The following is a 23,891-nucleotide window of genomic DNA, read 5'->3' as shown; positions in this document are numbered from 1 at the left end:
ACGATCCGCAGTAGGCCCCAGCAGCACACGCAGGCTTGCAGGCCCCCGGAGGCTCCCAATGTCGCAGGGTGTCCTCCCCGCCCGTCTACTGCTCCTCAGGATCAAAGCAGGAGGGCCAGGGGGCGCCCTCACCGCCAGTCCACTGGGCTCACCTGCCTCGGCGCTCGAGCCCATTGCCAAGCCCCAAGAAGACTTCAGAGCTCCGATGCATACGGGATGGCTCCGATGCCAGTGGGCGCCCCCCAAGCCGGATCGCCCCTCCAAAGGGCAGGCCCGCGGGGCTCCGACAGTGCGCTACGTTTCCCTCAGTTCTGTGCAGGCTGGTGCGGCAATCACTCCGGGAGCCCCATGGCGGTGTACGGCCGGGCCACAGGTGATCCCCTCCACGCTGGGGCCCCAGCTGGCAGTGGGCCCTGCTCCTGTACTGACGCTCCCCACGTCTCGGGGGTCCCAATATCCGTGGACACTCCAACCTCAGGCCGCCTCCGTCTCGCGGAAGTAGGCCGCAGACCCCGGCCTCGCTTGATTTCGGGCCCGCCTCATACAGCCCGTGCCGTCCCCTCCGCTTTCCGGCTATCTGGCAGCCCCAAATTGCATCAGAATAGGCCCCTCGGCATTCGGGGCTCGTGGACTCCTTCTTTACTGCCTGTGAGTCCTTGGAAGGATGTTTTAGCAGGATTTCTGTGGCGGCCTGCCAGGAGCTGACGGAGCCTACGTCCTGTCGGCCATGTTGCTTGGCCACGCCCCCGAACTTAACATTGGTTAAGTGATATTTGATCTATTATTTAATATTGCCCGGCGTAAACAATAACAGTGCACCCTATTACAATGCATAAACTGCCCCCAAGGCACCGCAAACTCATGTGAAAAAACGGAGCGGCTGCTGACAGCCGCTCCACGTTTTCACAGTGCAACCAGCACCCACCTGCACTTTTAAAGGGGATTAGAGATCCGCTTGCAGGCAGGTGCAGTCAGTGACTGCACCCACCTGCAATTGGATTTCTGGTGGAGTCCATAGGACCTCCTTTCTCCCATCCAGAGGACTGCTTTGAGGGGGCAAACTCACTGTGAGTGTGCCCCCTGATAGCTTCTTTGAATCTGCGCCTACATCTGTAATATGGCACGGGCGTAGAGGCAAAGGAATGTTCTCATTTGCATAGGACACCCCCCTATGCAAATGGAGGAACACCCCCTTAAGGTAGCGCTGGCGCTTTAAGTGCGCCACCGCTATCGTTATTACTGAAGGGGACGCACAAGCTTCTGTGCCCCCTTCTGTAATACCAAACTACCTCCGGGGCGCGCAATGCCTGTTGCATCCCCGGGGTATTTATTTTAATATGGCTCCCGGTATGTTGGAGTACTAATAATCCAATAACATCTGATACTATATTTACATTTGCCAAAGGATACTTTGAATAAAATAGGGCTAAAAGGGTTATTCATTCAGGCAAGTTTAATCCAGATTTATAGATCCTTAAAGTATATAATATTAAGTGCTCCCCTCCATGAGTGAGATAGATTCCGCCCAGATGAATCTACATTCTGGACTAAGACTCAGTGATGAAGCATGCCTCTGAACAGCTGTGGATGAATGTCTTTAAATAAAATCTGAAATCATTCCTGAAATGGTACCAGGACAACAATCCTAAAAAAGTGGTGAAGGAAGTGGCCACCTCTCAGGGTTTCATACCAAACGAACAGTCGGTCAAACAGTAGAGACTGCAAACCAATAACTGATTATTCAGATACACTCAGAGCGGAGCCCAGTCTTCCCAGTCACTAGGAATGCTGCAGAGGGACTAAAATTGACAAGCAAAAGATACATTATGCATATCTTTCCACTGTGCTAAAACACGTCCTCAGTGGAATTTTCCAAGCAAATGCAGCTGGATAGCAAAAATACAAAAAAAGGAAGTTTCGATTCTCATATCTTACACCGCCTGAAACAACCCATAGGTCGGTTCACTCTGCAACTGCCACCAGACGAGTGGGAGAGGGCCCATATATATAGTGAGAAAGGGGTGCACAAATATGAACAGTCTATTCATTAGTGAAGCAAAATATAACATTGCAGAAACTAAACACAACACAGGCTTTTTCTCAGAAATAGCAAAGGATTTGTTTCAATCATGATTCAAAATGACGTCTAAATAGAAAATGGGGCAGTAAATGCTAACTTACATTGGGCAATGCGCACACGGGAACATTTCTATTCTAACAGTGGACAGCCATCTCTGTAGTTATTGTTGGCAGGTACTAGGAAGGTGAGTTAGCATGCCGAATAACTTCTATCTCCCTATAAGTTTTGAATATTTTGCCAAATTATTTTAACCAACATTCCCACATCTAATTATGAAAACATGTGCCTTCTCAAGGAGTTCATCAGGGTTTCAAATTGCATTCTGGCTGGAATCAAACTACCACAAATACAGTGCACTTTTCATTCTCTTGATAGTCAACAGTATAATTTTTAATAAATTCTTTTATGTTTCTCTTTCGGTTTCAATAGTTTGTTTATAGATTGACCGAAAATACAATTTCTTCATCAAAACTGTGCAAAACAGCAACCATAAATACATGGGTAAAACAGTCATTAATTACAAGTAAAAGAAGATATGAAAAACAATACAAGCACAGGTAAAAGGTAAAATTGTTAGATAAAAAAACAGGTGCTCCCCACACACATCAGTTCGCTACAATTCTGCTGTTCATTTTTGACCAGACCATGCCGCATAGAGATATTTAGAAACCACCACGTTTATCACAGATGAACAATCCCTCTTGCAGATTCTAAAGGCATTAATGCGATTTATCCAACATAGGTGCCTGCAAAGGGGAACCATCCACCAACGCCTTGGGTTAGAATATTTAGGACAAAAACATCAGGGGCCAGATTACACATAAAGTGCATTTTCATTGTTTGGGCCGAGAGCACCTTTAAAAAGGTACGCTAGAGTAAACAATGAAAATACGCCCTATTACAATGAATGTGCTGCCCCCAGGGCAGCCTCAAACTCGTGCTGCCCTAGGGCAGCGCATTTAGGGAAAAAATGGTGCGGCTGCTTTACAGCCACTCTTTGTTTTCACAGTGCAGGCGGCAACCCACCTGCACTTTTGAAGGGGATGTCTGGGAGGTGATGTCACCTTTCCCTGAAGTACAAAATCATATATATACTCATCAGTGGGGCCCATAACACTGTGAGTTACTCACAAAACAACTTCCATCCTACTTCATAGATCGGTGAAATTCAAAGGAGAGCTGCTGTATCATAGCGGAGTGTCTAAACTAAAACTGAATATTTATACTATTTACACCTGCAGTTTAAATGAGTTTACCATGTTTTTTTATTAACAAAACATTTATTTAGACACACCACCATTATGGTCGACAAATCTGCTAGTAAAAATTAGACATAGGAAAATACAAGACCAGCTTAATTCTCAATTTATCGAATTTTTATTAAAAGCAAAATTTAGCATGTCTAACAGTTTATTTGCTTTATTTATTTCTTTATTCAAAGTAACTTTAAAAGGATATTTTTATTTCAAATATTCAGTTTCATTTATTTTTTAAAGATTCAGAAGTAGACATTATTATTTAGATTTCAGAACACAAGTATTAGCAAAAGACAGATAGTTCCCAAAATTCATTTTCTCCTAACTTCCCTAACTAAAACCTCATCTAAAGCTCAATTCTCATTCAAAGAAATAAAACATTTATTCAAGAAAATCTTACATCTCAGGAAAATCAGCATTCCGACAGCATCTCAGGAGGAAATCGAAGAGAAGTTTTTTCTTAAGGAAAATCATGACTTTATATACCCTTTTCACTAACTTTATCTATCTACAAAAGTAACTATCAGCACAAACTCAGATTCTGATTGGACAAATTTGGGGTGGATGAGCATCACCTCATCATTCTAACATTCACTTTCTGTTGTGTCAGCTGAATTTGAAAGAGTCCTTTGTTTAAGAAAGTCTTTGGCCTAGTCACATCCTCAACTAGCAACTCCATGAACTTTTCCCACGTTCAGTAACTCAAACGTCCATTCTTTTTGGCAGTCATCAGGACTTCCAGGGCATGTTGGCCTTGAACTAGTTTCGTTCATGCACAAGCAGCTTGCATTCAAACTCGGACTTGGGCTGCGCATGCTCAGTTTGTCTTATTTTCACAGTCAACAGAGCAGCCATATTTTCACTAGACCTCACAGGCCAGAATGGGAACTATCATAGAAATAAACACAAATTAATATTAATTATGGAACTATAGCCCTTCTGTTTACCTCCCCCATACTAGGTTTTTCCTGTTAGTTATTACCTAGCAAACAAGCAAAATATAAGCAATTTATGCTCACTTATCCTTCGGTTTCTGCCACAAATACATGCACAAAAAGCACCATTATGCCGCTTTTGTTTATTTAGAAGCTTTTGCGTTATTTCACATCACGACAACAACATTAAATCATTAGTTATATTTTTGCCATACAAGCATATTAGTATTCCCACGTGTATTTATGTGTGCATTTTATACTCTGTTGATTAGTGTTTTCCACACCATGCAATTAATAAAAATTACAGTTATGAGGAAATGAATTCACAAGGGGTATATAAAATGTTTTTCCACCTCGCTCCATCAGAGGCCATGGGACCCCCTTACTCCCCACAAGAGGGCTGCCATCAGGGGGCGCACTCCGACTGTGTGCTACCTTTTAGGGGGCGCAGTCAGTGCGCCTCCTCAGGACTTCTTTGCCTCTGCGCCCACGTCGATATTACGGCGCAGGTGCAGAGGCAAAGGGATTCTCTCATTTGCATGAGGCACGCCTACATGCAAATGAGGGAATTCCCCCTTGAAGATAGTGCTGGCAGCGGCCCCTTCTGTAATACCAAAGCGGGCGTAAATGCCTGTTGCGGCCCCCGGGGCACTTTATTAATACAGCACCAGAATGTCCCTCAGTTTCCTCAAAAGAAGTGCAAAAGCTACAATACGGCTTCTCAGTTTTAGAGTCATACCATTTTGCAGTATGACCAACCATTGGTAAAGTCCCATATCTACACTACACTACAGGAAAAACATGCATGCACACAATAGACAAATGTAATCGAAGAATTCCTCTGCCTTGGGCACATGTTTCTGCATTAAAAAACACCTAGTAAGTTTCTCCCTATAGTTGGAATGCTTATTTTGGGCAGCATTCATCTCCCAAGATCTTAATTTGATCATTTGGGATGCATTGGCTGGGATAGACGAAGGGTTGTCCGAAAAAGACCCAACCCCCATCTATGTTTTTTTAATATAATTCAGCCATTTAATCTTATTTGAAGTTTGATGATATCGGTAAGACCCGCTCTATAGTCTTGCAGATCATTAGTGGCCCAAATACGCACCCAATAGAGCAGTTGTCTCCAGGCCGCCAAGTAGGTGACAGAATTGATGTAAAGGTCAAATAATAATGGCACCAAGGGTTTCAACTGTAGTATTTGTCCTTGCCCTTTCAGTAGGGTCAGTACGGCCACATATCAATAGAGAATTATTACTTATTCAGGGTGACAGTTGCTTAGAACTCAGCACGAGCTTTGAATATTGTCAAATAACTTGCAACCTCTACGGCTAATGGAGCAATGAAAATGTAGCCCTCTTTTCTTCCCCTACTCTCAATAGAGAAAACGGAATTATCCCACTTCATCTGATTAACTCTATCTTCACTAGTCAATTAATCACTCAAACAGGATTTGTAAAGCACAGCTAATCACCCATGAGGGTATACAGGCGCTGAGGTCTGCTGCTGTGGGTGGATATGTTAAACAGCCGGGTCTTCCTTAACTCTGGGACAGAGGGGTAGATCCGAAGGTGAAGGTGGGTGGTCGCTCCTGTCATTGGGAGCAAGGTAGGAAAAGGAGCATCCTCCACTGTTGCTTCAGCAAATGCTGGGGTATGAGCGAGGAAGAGGGAGATGGAGCACAGGTGTCTAGCGGGTAGGTGGAAGTTTAATCGTCGTTTCATGTGAGCTGGTCCTTGATAGTTGAGGGACTAGTAGACGTGGATCAGTAACTTGAATTGGCATCTCTTCGGAATGGGGAGCCAGTGAAGGTATGTGAGGTGGGGCGTGATGAGGGACCGTTTGGGGAGGTCGATAATGAGTCTGGTTGATGCATTCTGTATAGTCTGCAGTCTCTTCAAGAGGTGATTAATGATTCTGACGTAGACTGCATTGCCGTAGACCAGCCTGCCTGTGATAAGGGATTGGGCGACAGCTCGTCTGGTGTTGACAGGGAGTCATTTGAAGATTTTCCAGAGCATGCGAAGGGTGAGGAAGTAGGCAGACGAGTCTACTGAGATCTGGGTTTTCATGGTGAGTTTGCTGTCAAGGTTGATGCCAAGGTTGCGGACATGGTCAGTAGGAGTGGGTGAGGTCCCTATTTCCGGGGGCCACCTTAAGATGTTCCATGGGTAGGTGTTGTACTCGAAGATCAGTACCTCAGTATTGTTAGTGTGAAGTTTCAGGGAGTTGTCTCTCATCCAGTTGGCGTCGCTCGTTATGCATCTGTAGATCTTGGCTTTGCTGGTGGATGGATCTTCAGATAGCGAGAGGATGAGGGATATGATGTTCAGTCCATGGGTTCTGACCATGTTGGCTAGGGTGGCCATGTAGGTGTTGAAGAACGTGGGGCTGAGGGATGAACCTTGTGGGATGCCACAGATGATGTTTTTGGGTTCCAGGGAGAAAGGGGGAAGGCCGATACTCTGGGTTATTCCACTGAGGAAGGAGGTGATCCATTTGAGGTCGTCCCCCTAGTTTCTGATGTGATGGAGCCTTTTGATGAGGTGTTGAAAGCTGCGGAGAGATTGGGGTGGATCAGGGCTATCGATTCTCCTCAGTCAAAGAGGGTTCTGATGTCATTAGTGGCAGCGATCAGAGCTGTTTCAGTGCTGTGGTTTGTGGGGAATCTGGATGTAAGGTGTACAGCATGATGGAATGCTCTAGGTTGGAGGTTGATGGCCTTTTCAAGGACTTTAGCGGGAAAAGGGAGCAGAAGATGGAGCTGTAGTTCTTGAACTCATTGGGGACGGTGGACGGTTTCTTGAGAAGGGGGTTGACCTCTGCATGCTTCCATTCTTTGAAGAAGGTGGCTATAGTGATGGATGCATTGAAAATGGAAGTGAGCTTGCAGCGGTTCTTCTTGCTTCCCAGGTTGAAGAAATGGTGGGAACAGGGGTCTATGGTTGATCCCAAGTGGATGGAGTTAATGATGGCTGTGGTGTCCTCTGTGGTGGACTGGTCCCAGAAGGTGATCAGGGTTCATGTCTGTGGGGGCAAGGTGGGTGTGCATATTGGTAGGCTGGGGTTCGAGGTTCTTGTAGATGGCAGAGATGAGGGAGAACTTTACATGGAAGAAGTCAGCTAGGGTAGTAAGCGCTATATAAATGCAATTACAATACAATACTATTCCAGGAACTCTAGCCTGCCTTGATGTCTGCAGAGATTGTTGAGGACTCTTTCTGTATGTTTGTGCATTTGCCTGTGATTACAATTATTTCATTACAAGTTCCATAGAAGGAGTTGCATTTTTGACTTTGTGTTGTATTATCAACAAGTGTGTGGATACCATCCCGGTAGAGTGTCGCTTTAGAAAAATGTGCAAGAAATATGACAAATATTGCAGTTTTAACATATTCAACTAAATATCGAATGGCTCTGAAAATGGCCATTCTCCGGTAATCAGGGGCTGTTGAAGTCAATTCTGCAACCATTTTATTAACCATTATATTTATTTTATATAGCGCTACCAACCCAGAGGTAAAAGAACACATTACACATAAGCATTTGAAACAGTCTGTAAGATGTACCTCAACAGATATAACAGTAAGGTTGGTACTAAGTAGGATTCAGGCCTGGATGGAGGAATGCAACATCCTGTCTCACCTCCAGGCGGGGTTTCGGTCATGCACTAGCATCATCGACCAGGTGTTCAGTTTTATCCTTACTTACTGGTGTACCGTAGTCCTAGGTGGAGGCACCATCTATGCAGCCTCCATCGACTTAAAGTCAGCCTTTGACCTCGTTCCCCGAACTAGGATGTGGCGTACTTTTTTAAAGCTAGGTATGCTTTAGACATTCTGGCACTTCTGGTCAAGTTACATGCCACTAACTACGCGCAGGTGAGATGGGATGCGCAGGGAAATACCACGCAAAAGTTTCCTGTAGAGAAGGGGGTTAGACAGGGGTGCGCCCTAGCAACCACCCTCTTCTCTCTATATATAAATGGGGTGGTGAATTATTTTAAGAATTTCCCTACTGATGCGCCGTCACTAGCTGGGCACAGGATCCCGTTACTTATGTTTGCAGACGATACCCTCATCCTCTCCAAAACAAGAAAGGACCTTCAATGTTCCCTTTCTAGATTTGAGGAGTTTTGCGAGGACCACAAACTAATTGTTAATGTGGACAAAACAAAGTACATGGTCCTGCACAAACATAAGAAGATTGTGGGTAGAGTCGAAATGAAGGGAGGTACTTTGGAACAAACTGAGATTTTTTCCTATTTGGGGGTAACCACTGATACAAAATTGAGCTGGAAGCCCCAACTAGAATTGGTTACAGTTAAGCACGCACAATTGTCGGGTGCATTACTCAAGGATCAGAGATCTTCATATACTAAACCCATTTGCTCCTGTATTACAAATCTATCACACCAAAAGTGGCGCCTCAATTCTATTCGGGGCAGAGCTGTGGGGATATGCCAACTTGAAATCCTTGGTGCTAGCACAAAACAAGTTCCTGCGGTCCTTAATTGGCCTCCCACAGTCCACCCTGTTACTACCCTTAGACTTGGATCTAGGCTGTCATTCCATTAGGGACATGGCTCACTATAGGCCAGTTGCATACTGGAGAAGGCTATGGGTGACCACCGAGCTTTCACACTATGCCCTGGCATTAAAAGATGTAAAAGAGGCGGATGTCACGAATAAAATTCCATGCTTAAGGTGTGTTAGAAATACACTCTGTGACATGGGGCTGAGCCGCCTATGGACTTCCCCAGCCGACACTGTCTTTCCATCCAAAACAGAGCTCAAGGTAGCATACTGAGAATTGATAACTATGAGGCGATTTGCGGCCCTTACTGTACCCTCTTTGTCTAGAGCCTTCCTTGATTTCAAGCACAAAGTAAAGTATGAAGGCTACTGGGATCTAATTACCACCCCTAACGATAGGAAACTGTATCATCAGTTTAGGGTGGGTTCACTCCCTACTAACGCATTTACCAGCAAATGGTGTAGCTCGATCAGCAGTAATTGCCCACATTACCCGAATTCGATTGAATCAGCGATACACATATATTGTTTGCCTGTCCAGCCTATAGTAAGCCCAGGCTAAGATGGTTGAAACCCCTATGTTTGAACATGGGGACCCGGTCCAGCAATGAGGCTTTCAGGATTCTAACCACATCTATGGAAGAGTCCATAGTGATCGCCGTTGCAATGTTTTTGGGATGGGTGTGGGTAATTTGCTGGAGTGAAAACAGCTTAAGGTAGATGCTTAGGTTTTGCATCAGCACTATGCACTTTATATCACTGTTACTGTTTGTTAAGAAATTAGTAGTTTTGTAACACGAAACAATGATAGTTGGTATTCCAAGTGTTAGCCTGGTTGGGCATTCTTAGAGTTTTTTAATATAGCAATAAAATAACTTTGCATTTTAGAGTGGAACTTACAATATTAGATTAACTATTTTAATACTTGAATTGGAAGAATCATTTTAATAGCTAAATTCGACTGTTTTATCTTCACCGCTATGTGCATTTTGTATCAACTTTTGTGATTTTTAAAATCAGAATAAAGTTTATGAACTGAACTGATATAACAGGGCAATAATAATATCTTGTTTTCCCAGAGGTGGCCACTGAAGATTCTGCAGTGTTGGCACTGGCACTGAAGGTGGCACGAAGTGATCTTGCAAAGACCCAGGTGGAACTCGACACAATAAAAGCCAACTATGGGGATGTGGTGCCCAGGAGAGACTACGAAGCAATCGAGAAAAATTATTCAGAGATCTCCAGTAAGGCAAGACCAATTCCTTCCGTCTCCCCCTCCCTTCTTAGTACATGCTGTGCGATCTGGTTCCATGCTGGGCTAGTAAATATTGCACCAGGCATTTTTTGTTGTTCCTCTTTATTCCTGTCACTAAAGGTTATTCCATTCACAAATGGCAGTCACTCATCAAATCATGAGCACAGATTGTCTAAAGTTCTTAAATTACAGGCACACCTTTTAACTAGAGCTCGATGATTCCTAAATATTTCACAGTAGGCTAAGGACATTACAATTCAAGAAACTGACAACACTTTAGTCACCCTCACTACACTTTTCTTTACTAAGCCAGTTCCATTTGGATCTTGTTTTACAACTTGATGCTTGCAGCTGTTTCAGCGTAGTAAATTAGGGCAAGCAAATCTTGCCTGCTAAAGGTACAAATGAGACTTGAAAAGGCTCTTTTACTCTCCTTTTAAGAGAGTAAGCATAAAGTAGTCTGAGGTGATGGAACCACAGGCTATTCTCACCAGTCCCATCTTTTATTGGTTTCCAATCTTAATAGAGGAAAAAAACATTTTTGAATTCAAACGTTAGCGCCTGGAGTAGGAACAGCACACCTCGGAAACAAGATCTTACAATGAGCTTGAGTATTTGGAAAGACGCCCTTTATCTTCACAAATTGGATCCACTGGCAACTTCCTTCAAAGGTTCAATCTTGTCTCCTGTCATCTCAAACCTCAACATGGAGCCCCTTGGATTCTACTCACTGATAACAGCATCAACATTCAGATAAGTACCCGAAGGAGGTTTTGTACTACCCTGGATGATCCCTTTCTGTATTTAGTTGCGGTTATACCCGAGAACCACTGCAGGTCATGTTTGCCAGCCAGATAGGTGTGACTGATGGTTGTGATAGGATGGGTGGCAAGGGGAGGGCATCTGGGAGGTAGTAGTTCTCCACACCAGGGCCCCACTGTTTCCCTAGTGATCTCACCTTATAGACAGAAGTTTGCCTCATTATGGGTCTGAAGAAATATGACCACATCACGCCACGCTGATGCATCTCCACTGGTTCACCTTGCCAGCTCACCCCATGTTCAAACCAGCTGCATCAGCTATGACAACAGAAAGGAGTTATATAGAGTGAGGTCAATGCCTCATTCTGTAACTTGTACATACCAACAATTAACTGACTGGTACAGGAACAAAATTCTTGACACAGAATGACACAAGCAATTACAAATCTAGAATATGCAATCTTTGTGGAAATTAGGTCTAACTACCTGAATGGTTTTGCCAGTATATGTCTCACATAGGTCATGAAGGGTATAGAAGTGGCAGATTATTGGAATATTTGTGAAAAATAGAACAGATCTTAATGGGATCCACCAGCGCTTCAGAACCTATGTTGGGCACCCCTCGTTAGCAACAGAGAATGTTCGAATTTTAGGGATAACACCAGAGTAGAGCTTCTTCTTCAGGCTCATGTCTTGATACCCTGATAAGGTGATATCTTGAATTAAGATGGAACTCAGAGTTTAATAAATAAATGAAGACCTTCCTGGGATGACCGAGCGCCTTATTACATTGAATAACCAAATAAGAGTCCTTATAAGGCAGATCTGTTTAGAAAAATGTTGTGACACCAGCAATGACATTTAAAATATTTAAAGATGATACCATGGTTTTATGACAAGCCATAAAAGCTACAGATCACCTTTTGATAATCTTCAAAGCAGCTCTTATGAAACTGGAATGAAGGGATCACCTACAGAGATTAAAAGAATCATTCACTTATTGCCAATATTGCTAACAGTGTGGTCTATTGTTAATGAACCGTTGTTCCAATGAAGTGCACAACTCTTTCTTGTGTACTGTATTTTGTTCCAGTTGATTGATATTCGTTTAACCTGATCTGGCATTTTCAGTCAAGTTCAAACACCATTATGAACTTGTGCAATGTTTCGTTTTTTTCCCTTGGCCAAAGCACTATATACTCCCTTGGCATTCCTTGGGCCAACATGTTCCGCGCCACGTGAGCTTTATCATGGATATTCTCTGTTACTGGAGCAGAATGTGGAATAAATTGAACATTTATTCTATTTTCATTGTTTCTCCATCAGGGGTAAGATATGAAAAAATTGATAGTTTTGCCGCTACTGAAACGCTCTGGTTCCATGGGCCCATCAGCTACAAACTCAAGGGGCGAGTGTTTCCCCGTGCTACTTATAGGATTGCGGACAACGCCTTGACTGAAACACAGTGGTCAGGAAATACTAGTAACAGTGACTGCAACTAAAAACTATTTCTTTTTGAACGCTGGTTGTGTAGGGCGCTATGGACACTTAATTGCTTATCTTGAATTTAATGGAAAAATGGCGGATAGCTAAACTGTTGAGAAGTTTATTACGGATTAGAACGGTAAATATCAATAAACTGCTGTAAAACAGATAACAAAAAAGCTGTGTACTTGCCTCCCTCCTTAGTTCACTATTGCTAAGCAATACTGGGTATTTCAAGAGGCCAAGGAGAATCCTCCAAAGATGATGACTTATAGCCGCTTAATTGTACACCAGTAGGTTTGCAGAGACAGCTAGGCAAACATAATCAGTACTGCAGCTCTAACAAGTGGATTATTAATATCAGCAAAACTGGGCTATGTATTTTGGGCAGAAGAACTGCCCTTTTGTTTGATATTTAAAAGGGAAGCAGTTACAGAGAGCAGCTTTTGAATACTGGTGTAATTGATCAAAACTCAATCATTTAAGGCGCATGAGGACAGGGGTTTTAATAAGGTGCCCCTGGCCCTGAATGGCTTATGTCATTTTAATAGTTTATATGGAAGGATCTTCCGAACTCCAATGCGAAGAACTTATGTCTATACATTTTTTCCAAGCATCTCCATCGCCATTCCAGGGCTGGTGCTAAAAGGGTATCCATACTTTAAGCAGTGGGAGACTAAATTAATCACAAAAGCTTTTGGGGTGCCCTGAACTATTAATTTTGAAGCCCTGTATTGCAATTGGGTTAATAATTGATCCAGATTTATTGTAAAAAATGAAGTATAACAAATCAGCGTCCCTCACCAAGAAAGAAGTAAAATCAGTAGCTGCTCTCGGACTCATACATTTGTGTCAGAGCAAATGTTTGGGAGCCCCGTGCATGACAGAGGCTTTGTATGCTGTTTACTAAGTTTAAAATTAGATTTTTTCGCAGGAGCTATTAAAATCCCAACTGCTGTTCCACAAACATATCTATGCTTGAAATGGAGTTCATTAAGAATTTGGGGGCATATCATCAAGGGCTTGCGATAGACTTATTGCCGCTTTTAGCGTCCGTTTTTGGACGAAATGCGGCGATAATTCTATCGCACTATTATCAAGCAAGCGCTAAACTGCTGTAAAAGGCAGTATACCCGATGGACTGTAATTTTTACCAGCTATAGGGAACATTGTTGTTTTCCTGTTTGCGACCGCCATGTCACAAACAGGAAAACAGAGCATCTAAGACTTCATTTGTTGACTGCGCCGTGGCAGATGGGCTTCCACAAAAGGTTTCCAGCGACTGAGGCATTGGAGGCCCTGCCATTGGAAACACAATGGTTCCCGGACTTCTGAAACTCTCCCATCGGCCAGTGGTTCCCAGAGATATGGGCTCTGCCGTCTGCCAGGTGTTCCCAGAGATCTAAAGCTCTGCCATCTACCAGGGTTTCCCAGACAGCTGAGGCCGTGCCATCTGCCAGTGGTTCCAGGAGATCTGAGGCTCTGCTATCTACCAGTGTTTGCAGAGATCTAAGGCTCTGCTATCTACTAGTGGTTTGCAGAGATCTGAGGCTTTGCCATCTGCCAATGGTTCCCAGAGATCTGGATCCTGCCGTCTGCCAGTGGTTCCAGGACATCGGTGGCTCTGCCATCTGCCAGTGGTTTCCAGAGATCTGAGGCTCTGCCATCGGCCAGTGGTTCCCTGAGATCTGAGGCCCTGCCATCTACCAGTGGTTCCCAGAGATCTGAGGCCTTGCCATCTACCAGGGGTTCCCTCCCAGAGATCTGAGGCTCTGCCATCTACCAGGGTTTCCTAGAGAGCTGTGGCCCTGCCATCTGCCAGTTGTTCCAGGAGATCTGAGGCTCTGCCATCTACCAGTGGTTTGCAGAGATCTAATGCTCTGCTATCTACTAGTGGTTACCAGAGATATGGGCTCTGCCGTCTGCCAGGGGTTCCTAGAGATCTGAGGCCCTGCCATCTACCAGTGTTCCCGAGAGCTGAGGCCCTGCCATCTGCCAGTGGTTCTAGGAGATCTGAGGCTCTGCTTTCTACTAGTGGTTCCCAGAGATCTGAGGCCCTGCCATCTGCCAGTGGTTCCAGGAGAGCTGAGGCTCTGCCATCTACTAGTGGTTCCCAGAGATCTTAGGCCCTGCCATCTACCAGTGGTTCCCAGAGATCTGAGGCCCTGCCATTTGCCAGTGGTTATCAGAGATCTGAGGCCCTGCCATCTTCCAGTGGTTCACAGCGATTTGAGGCTGTGCCTTCTGCCAGTGGTTCCCAGAGATCTGAGCCCTGCCATCTGCCAGTGGTTTACAGAGATCTGAGGCTCTGCCATCAGCCTGTGGTTATCAGAGATCTCAGGCCCTGCCACCTGCCAGTGGTTATCAGAGATCTGAGGCCCTTCCAACTGCCAGTGGTTCCCAGCGATCTGACATCCTGCCATCTGCCAGTGGTTCCCTGCGATCTGAGGCCGTGCCATCTGCCAGTGGTTCCCAGAGATCTGAGTCCTGCCATCTACCAGTGGTTTCCAGAGATCTGAGGCCTTGCCATCTGCCAGTGGTAATCAGAGATCTAAGACCCTGCCGTCTACCAGTGGTTCCCAGAGATCTGAGCCCTGCCATCTGCCAGTGGTTCCCAGAGACCTGAGGCTGTGCCATCTGCCAGTGGTTCCCTGTGATCTGAGGCCGTGCCATCTGCCAGTGGTTCCCAGAGATCTGAGCCCTGCCATCTACCAGTGGTTTCCAGAGATCTGAGGCCTTGCCATCTGCCAGTGGTAATCAGAGATCCAAGACCCTGCCGTCTACCACTGGTTCCCAGAGATCTGAGCCCTGCCATCTGCCAGTGGTTATCAGAGATTTGAGGCCCTGCCATCAACCTGAGGTTTCCGGAGATCTGTGGCCCTGCCATCTTCCAGTGGTTCCCAGCGATCTGAGGCCGTGCCATCTGCCAGTGGTTCCCAGAGATCTGAGGCAGTGCCATCTGCCAGTGGTTATCAGAGATCTAAGGCCCTGCCATCTGCCAGTGGTTCCAAGAGATCTGAGGCTCTGCCATCTGCCAGTGGTTCCCAGAGATCTGGCCCTGCCATCTGCCAGTGGTTATCAGAGATCTGAGGCCCTTCCAACTGCCAGTGGTTCCCGGCGATCTGACGTCCTGCCATCTGCCAGTGGTTCCCTGCGATCTGAGGCTGTGCCATCTGCCAGTGGTTCCCAGAGATCTGAGCCCTGCCATCTGCCAGTGGTTTCCAGAGATCTGAGGCCTTGCCATCTGCCAGTGGTAATCAGAGATCCAAGACCCTGCCGTCTACCAGTGGTGCCCAGAGATCTGAGCCCTGCCATCTGCCAGTGGTTCCCAGAGATCTGAGGCCGTGCCATCTGCCAGTGGTTCCCTGCGATCTGAGGCCATGCCATCTGCCAGTGGTTCCCAGAGATCTGGGCCCTGCCATCTGCCAGTGGTTCCCAGAGATCTGATGCTCTGCCATCTGCCAGTGGTTCCCAGAGATCTGAGGCCTTGCCATCTGACAGTGGTTCCCTGCGATCTGAGGCCGTGCCATCTGCCAGTGGTTCCCAGAGATCTGAGCCCTGCCATCTGCCAGTGGTTATCAGAGATCTGAGGCCCTTCCATCTGCCAGTGGTTTCCAGAAATCTGAGGCCTTGCCATCTGCCAGTGGTAATCAGAGATCCAAGACCCTGCCATCTACCAGTGGTTCCCAGAGATCTGAGCCCTGCCATCTGCCAGTGGTTATCAGAGATCTGAGGCCCTGCCATCAACCTGAGGTTTCCAGAGATCTGAGGCTCTGCCATCTGCCAGTGGTTATCAGAGATCTGAGGCCCTGCCATCAACCTGAGGTTTCCAGAGATCTGAGGCCCTGCCATCTTCCAGTGGTTCCCAGCGATCTGAGGCCGTGCCATCTGCCAGTGGTTCCCAGAGATCTGAGGCCCTGCCATCTGCCAGTGGTTCCCAGAGATCTGAGGCCCTGCCATCTGCCAGTGGTTCCCAGAGATCTGAGGCCCTGCCATCTGCCATTGATTCCCAGAGATCTGAGGCTCTGCCATCGGTTCCCAGAGATTGGTTCCAAGGCATCTGAGACCCTGCCATCTGCCAGTGGTTCCCAGCGATCTGAGGCCGTGCCATCTGTCAGTGGTTCCCATAGATCTGGGCCCTGCCATCTGCCAGTGGACATCAGAGATCTGAGGCCCTGCCATCTGCCAGTGTTTATCAGAGATCAGAGGCCCTGCCATCTTGCAGTGGTTCCCAGAGATCTGAGGCTCTGCCATCGGTTCCCAGAGATTGGTTCCAAGGCATCTGAGACCCTGCCATCTGCCAGTGGTTCCCAGCGATCTGAGGCCGTGCCATCTGTCAGTGGTTCCCATAGATCTGGGCCCTGCCATCTGCCAATGGTTATCAGAGATCTGAGGCTCTGCCATCTGCCAGTGGACATCAGAGATCTGAGACCCTGCCATCTGCCAGTGGTTATCAGAGATCTGAGGCCCTGCCATCTTGCAGTGGTTCCGAGAGATCTGAGGTCTTGCCATCTGCCAGTGGTTCCCAGAGATCTGAGGCCCTGCAATCTGTTCCCAGCGATCTGAGGCTCTGCCATCTGCCAGTGGTTATTACAGATCTGAGGCCCAGCCATCTGCCAGTAGTTATCAGAGATCCAAGGCCCTGCAATCTGCCAGTGGATATCTGAGATCTAAGGCCCTGCCATCTGCCAGTGGTTCCCAGAGATCTGAGGCCCTGCAATCTGTTCCCAGCGATCTGAGGCTCTGCCATATGCCTTTGGTAACCAGAGATCTGAGGCCCTGCCATCTACCAGTGGTTCCCAGAGATCTGAGGCCCTGCAATCTGTTCCCAGCGATCTGAGGCTCTGCCATCTGCCAGTGGTTATTACAGATCTGAGGCTCTGCCATATGCCAGTGTTTCCCAGAGATCTGAGGCCATGCCATATGCCTGTGGTAACCAGAGATCTGAGGCCCTGCCATCTGCCAGTGCTTCCCAGAGGTCTGAGGCCCTGCAATCTGTTCCCAGCGATCTGAGGCCCTGCTATCTGCCAGTGGTTTCCTAGACTCTAAATGAGGCGGGACGAGTTTGGTACGTACCCATCTGGTGATCTACAACAATTGTCCTGTTCAACCACACTTTACATTAGGCCAGTATATATTGTCACCAGTAACTCCTCAGCTGTTTTGCACTGTACATGGTTACACCTAGTCTCACTGCTGCTTCTCTCTTCTGGTGTGATATTGTAGGCTGGGGTGCTGCAGAGTGATTTTGACAACCTGAAGAAAGAGCATGAAATGCTGCTGGAACTCAACTCGCAGCTTCTTCAGCAACGAGACGAATTCTGCACCAATCTTGCACAGCTTGAGCGCAGCTCCACACCACGGCCCCACTGGGTGAAATGTGCAGGTACCTGGGAGGTGGGGAATGACAGAGCGAGATTATGTATGTGGTAAAATAGCAGACACATGTACTCAAAAACAGATGGGCCACCATGTGATGGATGAAAAAAACTGTTATCTTTTGTTTTTGAAATTGCATATTAATGTGTTCCATTTTTCTGTTTCATACAAACAAGTATACAACCAAAACATTGTATTGGGCAGTAGTCAACAACAACGTTGTTGATAATATTCAGTGAGACATGGAGAGTAAAAGTAGGAGTCCAACAATCAGCATAAGCCGCACCTGCCTGACAGTTCTCACCACAAGAGAAGGATAGACCAAAAACGCCCAGTTTCCATATATCAACATCCTCGGACTTCTTGACATGCAACGCCCAACCAATCATTTTATCCATGGTACATTTAGCCCACCCTTCCACACAGTGCATGTCTTTTTATTAGCAGTCCTCATACAAAGACTTCTCAGCACCTATGCACCAGACCGGTCTCCTCATCCATACTTCTGTTTCTGGAGATTAAGACTTCCCAATTCACAGGTGATGTCACACAGCCTGTGGAGTGAGTACACTGGCGAAGTCAGGACTGCTGTGCAGGGTGCTTCCCTGTCCTTACTCAACATTGATACGGTAGGATGGAAGCCGCGACTGGGCTGCCACAGTCAAGGAAGTGCCATGGCCTAGTTAAAGCCCATCAAGGCCAGTGGCAAGAGTGCCTCCTTGACCAATTGCTTGAAGCATCCTTTGTAGGCCTAGTTTTAGCAATTGGTCTGGGGTTCCCACTGGTGTTTACTTGTCTCCATTTGGCCTTAGGTTGCACTTTATTTCCTCTGCTGGCACATTCTACCTGCATCATGTGGTGGCAACTGGTAGGAAAGTGAGAAACAGCCATTACAACCCTGTTTTAGTTTGCGTGGGTCAACAATTGAGTGTTTGATCCGACAGTTCCAGCAGCAGAGACATCGCCCATGTCAAGGAGGCCCCTGCACTCCTTCCTTTGACACAGCTTAATGTCTCCAGTCTAGCCTTCCATGGACCTCTCCACTTCTCCCAGGGTCTTGCAGGCCTTCACAAAAAGCTTGAGCAGCTTGCCCTAGTGGCTAGTCCACAGTGTCCCCTGTACTCTTTGCCGCCTGTTGGGGGTAAGGGTGGCTCTACTTCCAAACCTCACCCCTTCCACCGCCCAGCTTCATGGTATGCATTTGCCTCCCAAAACACTAATCTTCAAGGCCCCAGCAATATTTGCAGAATATTTACTGGGCAAGATCAGACAGACCAGTATGTCCCTTGTCGCATAGCCATCTTAAAGGTCTCCAGGGGCCATATGTATCAAGCCTTTTTCGATTCGCAAAGGCCGGAATTCGGCGAATTCCGGCCTTTGCGAATCGCAAAAGGCTGTTTTGCATTTTTTTATATGTATCAAAAAATCGCATCATAAGGAATCGCATAAATTTGAGATTCCTTATTTTGCTATAGCATTTTAAGAATCGCAATTTTGCGATTCCTTAAATGCTATGTATGAAGCATTTTTCTATAGTGAATTAAGCTTAAGAAATCGCAATTTACCACCAACTTTCAATTGGTGGTAATTTGCGATTACTTGTAAAAATGCACAAATTGGCATTTTTTAATGTGGCATGTGACGCACATACATGCCCATAGGGCATGTATGTGCGCCATATGCACACACATGCTGATTTCAGGGGTGCAGCAGGGTGTCCTTGAGACACCCCTGCACCCTTGAAATCAATCTCATTTTGCGATTAGCAAATTGCGAATCGCAAAATGAAATGCATTTCACAATCATTCCTATGGGCCTCCTGGCCCATAGGAATGAATGGGAAATTATTCCTTATTTGCGAATTCGCAACTTGCGAATTTGCAAATAAGGAAGATTAAGGAATCGCAAAAAAAATGCAATTTTTTTCATACATACCGTTTTGCGATTTCTAAATAGCGATTCCTTAAAAATCGCTATTTAGAAATCGCAAAACTGAACTATGATACATATGGCCCCAGATGACATATTAAATCCAAGACTCCTTGTCATGTGAGTAAAAGTGTACTTTATTGCTCAAGAAGCTATGTACGTCCTCCAGCTCTCAAGTCCAGCAGCGACTGCTGTTCGCTACTGTTGTACACACAACACTGGAGATCATAATACAGCATATTTCCCCTCTTTGATGAAAGTAAAATGAAACAAGTAAACAAAATAATAAGTACTAACTCTCAAACAAACAACATAACCAAACTATATAATTTGGTATTGTGAAATAGAGAATGCATTATGACTCAACCAAACTCAACAATGTAATATTATAATACATATACATATGAATGACATATAAAAATTAATTTGCATTTCTTATCTTTAGGTTCTAACACCCTCCTTTATTTCAGAGGATTGACACTATGTTAATTTACTGGCATTCCATACATCTCCACCCTCCAACAACACAGTATTTCCACTGACTTCAAATATTTTGGATGGAACTGACTGCACCGTTTCACCTTTTTTCTGAACTTTCCCTTCCTATACTGAACCCAATCACCCTCTCTTACCGAGCATGCTTTGCACTTCGATATTCTTTCGTCTCAGTTGATAACCTTGTTGATATTTCATCACATTTATTTTTTGTTCTACTCATGCCTTTAACAGACTTCCCATTTTCACACATCCCCCCAGGATATACCTGGGAATCAGGATTTCTACCATTCATTAAATAAAAGGGTGTCACTCCAGTTGCCGAATGGGGGGTGATTCTATAATTTCACATAATCTTTTGGATTTCCTCTTCCAACACAAATCATTACACAGTATCAATTGTATACTTTTCACTAAGACGCGATTAAACCTCTCATTTAAACCATTTTCCCTGTGATGATATAGCGCTGTGGGATGATGCATAACTTCATTTGACCATAAGAAATCCTCTATCTGACTTGATACAAATTGTGGATCATTATCCCTAACTATCTCCCTTGGCCATCCTTCTCCCTTAAACACCTCACTCAAAAATCAATCACAGACCCAGTATTGACACATTTCACAAACGTAACCTCTCGCTGCGGCCGACACGTTGGTACGGGCCGTTTGGGGCAACCGTATCGGTTGCGATGTGAAGTAGAAGTGGTGCAGCGTGTGTGGCCCTCACGGCACGGTACAGGCAGCGGTTCAGTGGTGGTCGTCCCACGGCGTCGGTGAGGCCAAGCCTTGTGATGCGGAGTGAGGCGGTGCTCGAGCGGTGCTGAAAGGTCACAGTGGAGGCGACGGAGCCGTTTGGAGTTTGGGTCGGGCAGCAATGATGTTGGTGACGTTCAGGCAGAGTGAAGTGAGGCGGTGCGGAGTGCGGTCCCCCAAGGACGTGGCGCAAGCAATGGCTCAGTGTCGGTCGCCCAGCGGTGTTGGTGAGGCCAAGGAGGCAGTACCAAGTACGGCGGTGTCTTCAGGCACGGAACCAGTGACGGACACAGTGACAGAGTCAGATGCTCTTCTTCTTCTACTGCGGCTGAAACCAGCTGTTCCAGAGACGGTGCCCAGAAGGATGGTGAAGTCTTTGCTGTTCCTGAGGTGTCTTGAACAGGGGGCAAGCTCTACTCAAGCCCTTGGGGATACTTGGTCAAGCAGGATACACACAAAGTTACTCTCCTTGGCAGAATCAGCTACTGCAGGCCAACCCCAGACTGCAAATGGGCAGTACTTCTGCTCAAGCTTTTTCCAGCTCTTCTTCATGGCAGGGGTTGCTCTTGAATTCTCAAAAGTTCAGGGGTCTGGGCCCTACTTTTTATAGTCCAAAATCCTTTGTTCTATGGAGGCAGAGAGTTTCTGTGCTCAGCAAAACCAGGTCTGTCCTCTCTGGCCCAGCTTCCTAGCAAGAGGTGGAGACAGCATTGTCCATAGCAGACCAGGCCCATTCAGGTGTGAAAGAAATCTCCTCCCCCTACTCTGAATGCAGCCCCGGTCTCTTCAGCCCAGCCCTGACTCACCCTGGTAAGGTAGGACACACCTCACACCTCCAAGTGGCTGCCTGAACAGAATGTATATGTAGAAAACAAGGACCCCCTGAGAAGTGAATATATCTCAATTCCTAGGACAGGGAAAAATCGTATGAGTGATTAAATTCCTAGGCAATTATATTAATCAACATCATATCAATAAAATATAGGAGAGTAACAGACAGAGAAACCATGTGAAAAATATATGGAGCCTTTAATTAAAAAAAAAAAATGCAAACAAAATACAATATAAAATTACATTCAGTCATCAACAAAATTCATATGGTTAATGATTATTTAAAAATATACATAATGTATAAGTGGCAATCTTGTCTTTTAGCTTTAATCGACGCACGTTTCGGCGTGTAAACAAGCGCCTTCTTCAGGAAAACATCTATACATAATTATATATTACACCATTATAGACTTTTCAGTCAACATTAAAGTAGTTTAAAATTACATAGGTATATTGTCGATATATCAACTTTTAAATTTAATAATATTACAAAACATGGTTTCAAGTCCATACAATTGACTCTCCATTAATAACAGCTATGACCATCCCTAGCTAGTAAACACAAACAAACAATTGAGTGCTCCTATATCATCCAAGAGCAAAATGGAAAAAAGTTGAATAATAGATCATGATATTCCTGGAAGATGTCCCAGAGACAAAAGAAGAGAAAAAGAAAAGGAAAAAACATGTGAAGAAAAAGTGAAAGACAAAAAGAGTGGAGAAGAAAAGAAGGGAAAATGAAAAAGGAACAGAGGAAGAGTATGCAAGAGTGAAGAAAAGAGATAATGAAAAGGGTATAAATTAGGAATTGAAACAAAAAAAATAAAAAAGGGGGATGAAAGAACGAGAAAAAAAGACAAGATGTGAGTAAACACAAAACACCAGGAAAAGACAAAGGGGAATACAAGACATTAGATAACTAAGAAAGAAGAGAAAAAGAAAAGGAAAAAACATGTGAAGAAAAAGTGAAAGACAAAAAGAGTGGAGAAGAAAAGAAGGGAAAATGAAAAAGGAACAGAGGAAGAGTATGCAAGAGTGAAGAAAAGAGATAATGAAAAGGGTATAAATTAGGAATTGAAACAAAAAAAATAAAAAAGGGGGATGAAAGAACGAGAAAAAAGGAGGAAAAAAAGACAAGATGTGAGTAAACACAAAACACCAGGAAAAGACAAAGGGGAATACAAGACATTAGATAACTAAGAAAGAAAGAGAAGAAAGAAGAAAAGAGACAAGAGAAGACAAGGAAAGAATAGGGAAAGACACATAGGCAGATACAGAGGAATAACCTTTGGGAACCGGTCCTTTCTCAATAATCTGTGAAATCACACCCTCACTTACTCTTAGAATGAAAACAAATCCCAGCGATGTGTGGTTCGTATACTTCGATGAGCATCTAGTGTTATATTCGTCCAATGGATTTATTGGAACCAGGTTCTGGAATTAAATAATACAATATCACTATATATAGCAAAAGTATATCTGGAGTCCTAGTTATCTTGTGTAACTTCCAAATGCTGCATTAACTTACAAAAAAGGTGAATGTACGTTGGCCCGATCGAAATTAAAATTAATAGCTGAGCCACAAGAGATGTCGCTGTGCAGTTAAAACGCAATCAGGTCCCAGACGTGGATGACTTATAGCTGATACAAGAATTAAGACCAATCAATAAACAGCCTTATTTGCCGATTTAGAAGACAAAGGCTAAGCTATATATGTTGTGAATACCTGTTAGATAATATCCGGCAATGCAGAAGATGATAAGAGTGCAAATGTTACAATCAAGTGTTACAATCAAGTTAAAAGGAAAATGGGCCTGCCATAGTCCTCGAGATATTTGATGATCAAACTCGGCTGATTATTCTGAAAAATATGTAACCAAATATGTAAAAATCATAAAGCGGTAAAATACGGGCAAAACTACTATATGTATAGGCAATATGGTTTACGTACATACCTAATATTAAATGCCTGGTGCAAAATAATACCGGACTTGCAAACAGATGGTATTCTGTAGTATAATTCCGTCGTGTATATTACGTCGGCACATGAAGATCTAAGAGAAAGGATGGCCGTATAATTAATTGTTAATGTCGGCCAGAAAGCAGGAAAAATAGATGACTTTAAAAGCCCAATATCGGTGCTACAAAGCTCTCACATACCTGATATTTCCTTGGAGCCGTGAAACGA

The 23,891-nt window shown here is 44.9% G+C and overlaps 1 protein-coding gene across 1 annotated transcript in view; it reads left to right on the top strand.

The window, feature by feature from the left end:
* Nucleotides 1–23,891, top strand: part of TSNAXIP1 (translin associated factor X interacting protein 1) — a 480,293-nt gene that overhangs the window by 276,209 nt on the left and 180,193 nt on the right. Inside the window, exons 8-9 of the mRNA XM_086945262.1 lie at nt 9,892–10,061; nt 17,540–17,699. Coding sequence (XP_086801388.1) covers nt 9,892–10,061; nt 17,540–17,699 — 330 coding nt within the window. The remainder of the gene's footprint in view (nt 1–9,891; nt 10,062–17,539; nt 17,700–23,891) is intronic.

This window comes from Lissotriton vulgaris, chromosome 12 (assembly GCF_964263255.1).
Source record: "Lissotriton vulgaris chromosome 12, aLisVul1.2, whole genome shotgun sequence".
Taxonomy (NCBI): domain Eukaryota; kingdom Metazoa; phylum Chordata; class Amphibia; order Caudata; family Salamandridae; genus Lissotriton; species Lissotriton vulgaris.
This window is presented reverse-complemented; position numbering and strand designations above follow the sequence as displayed.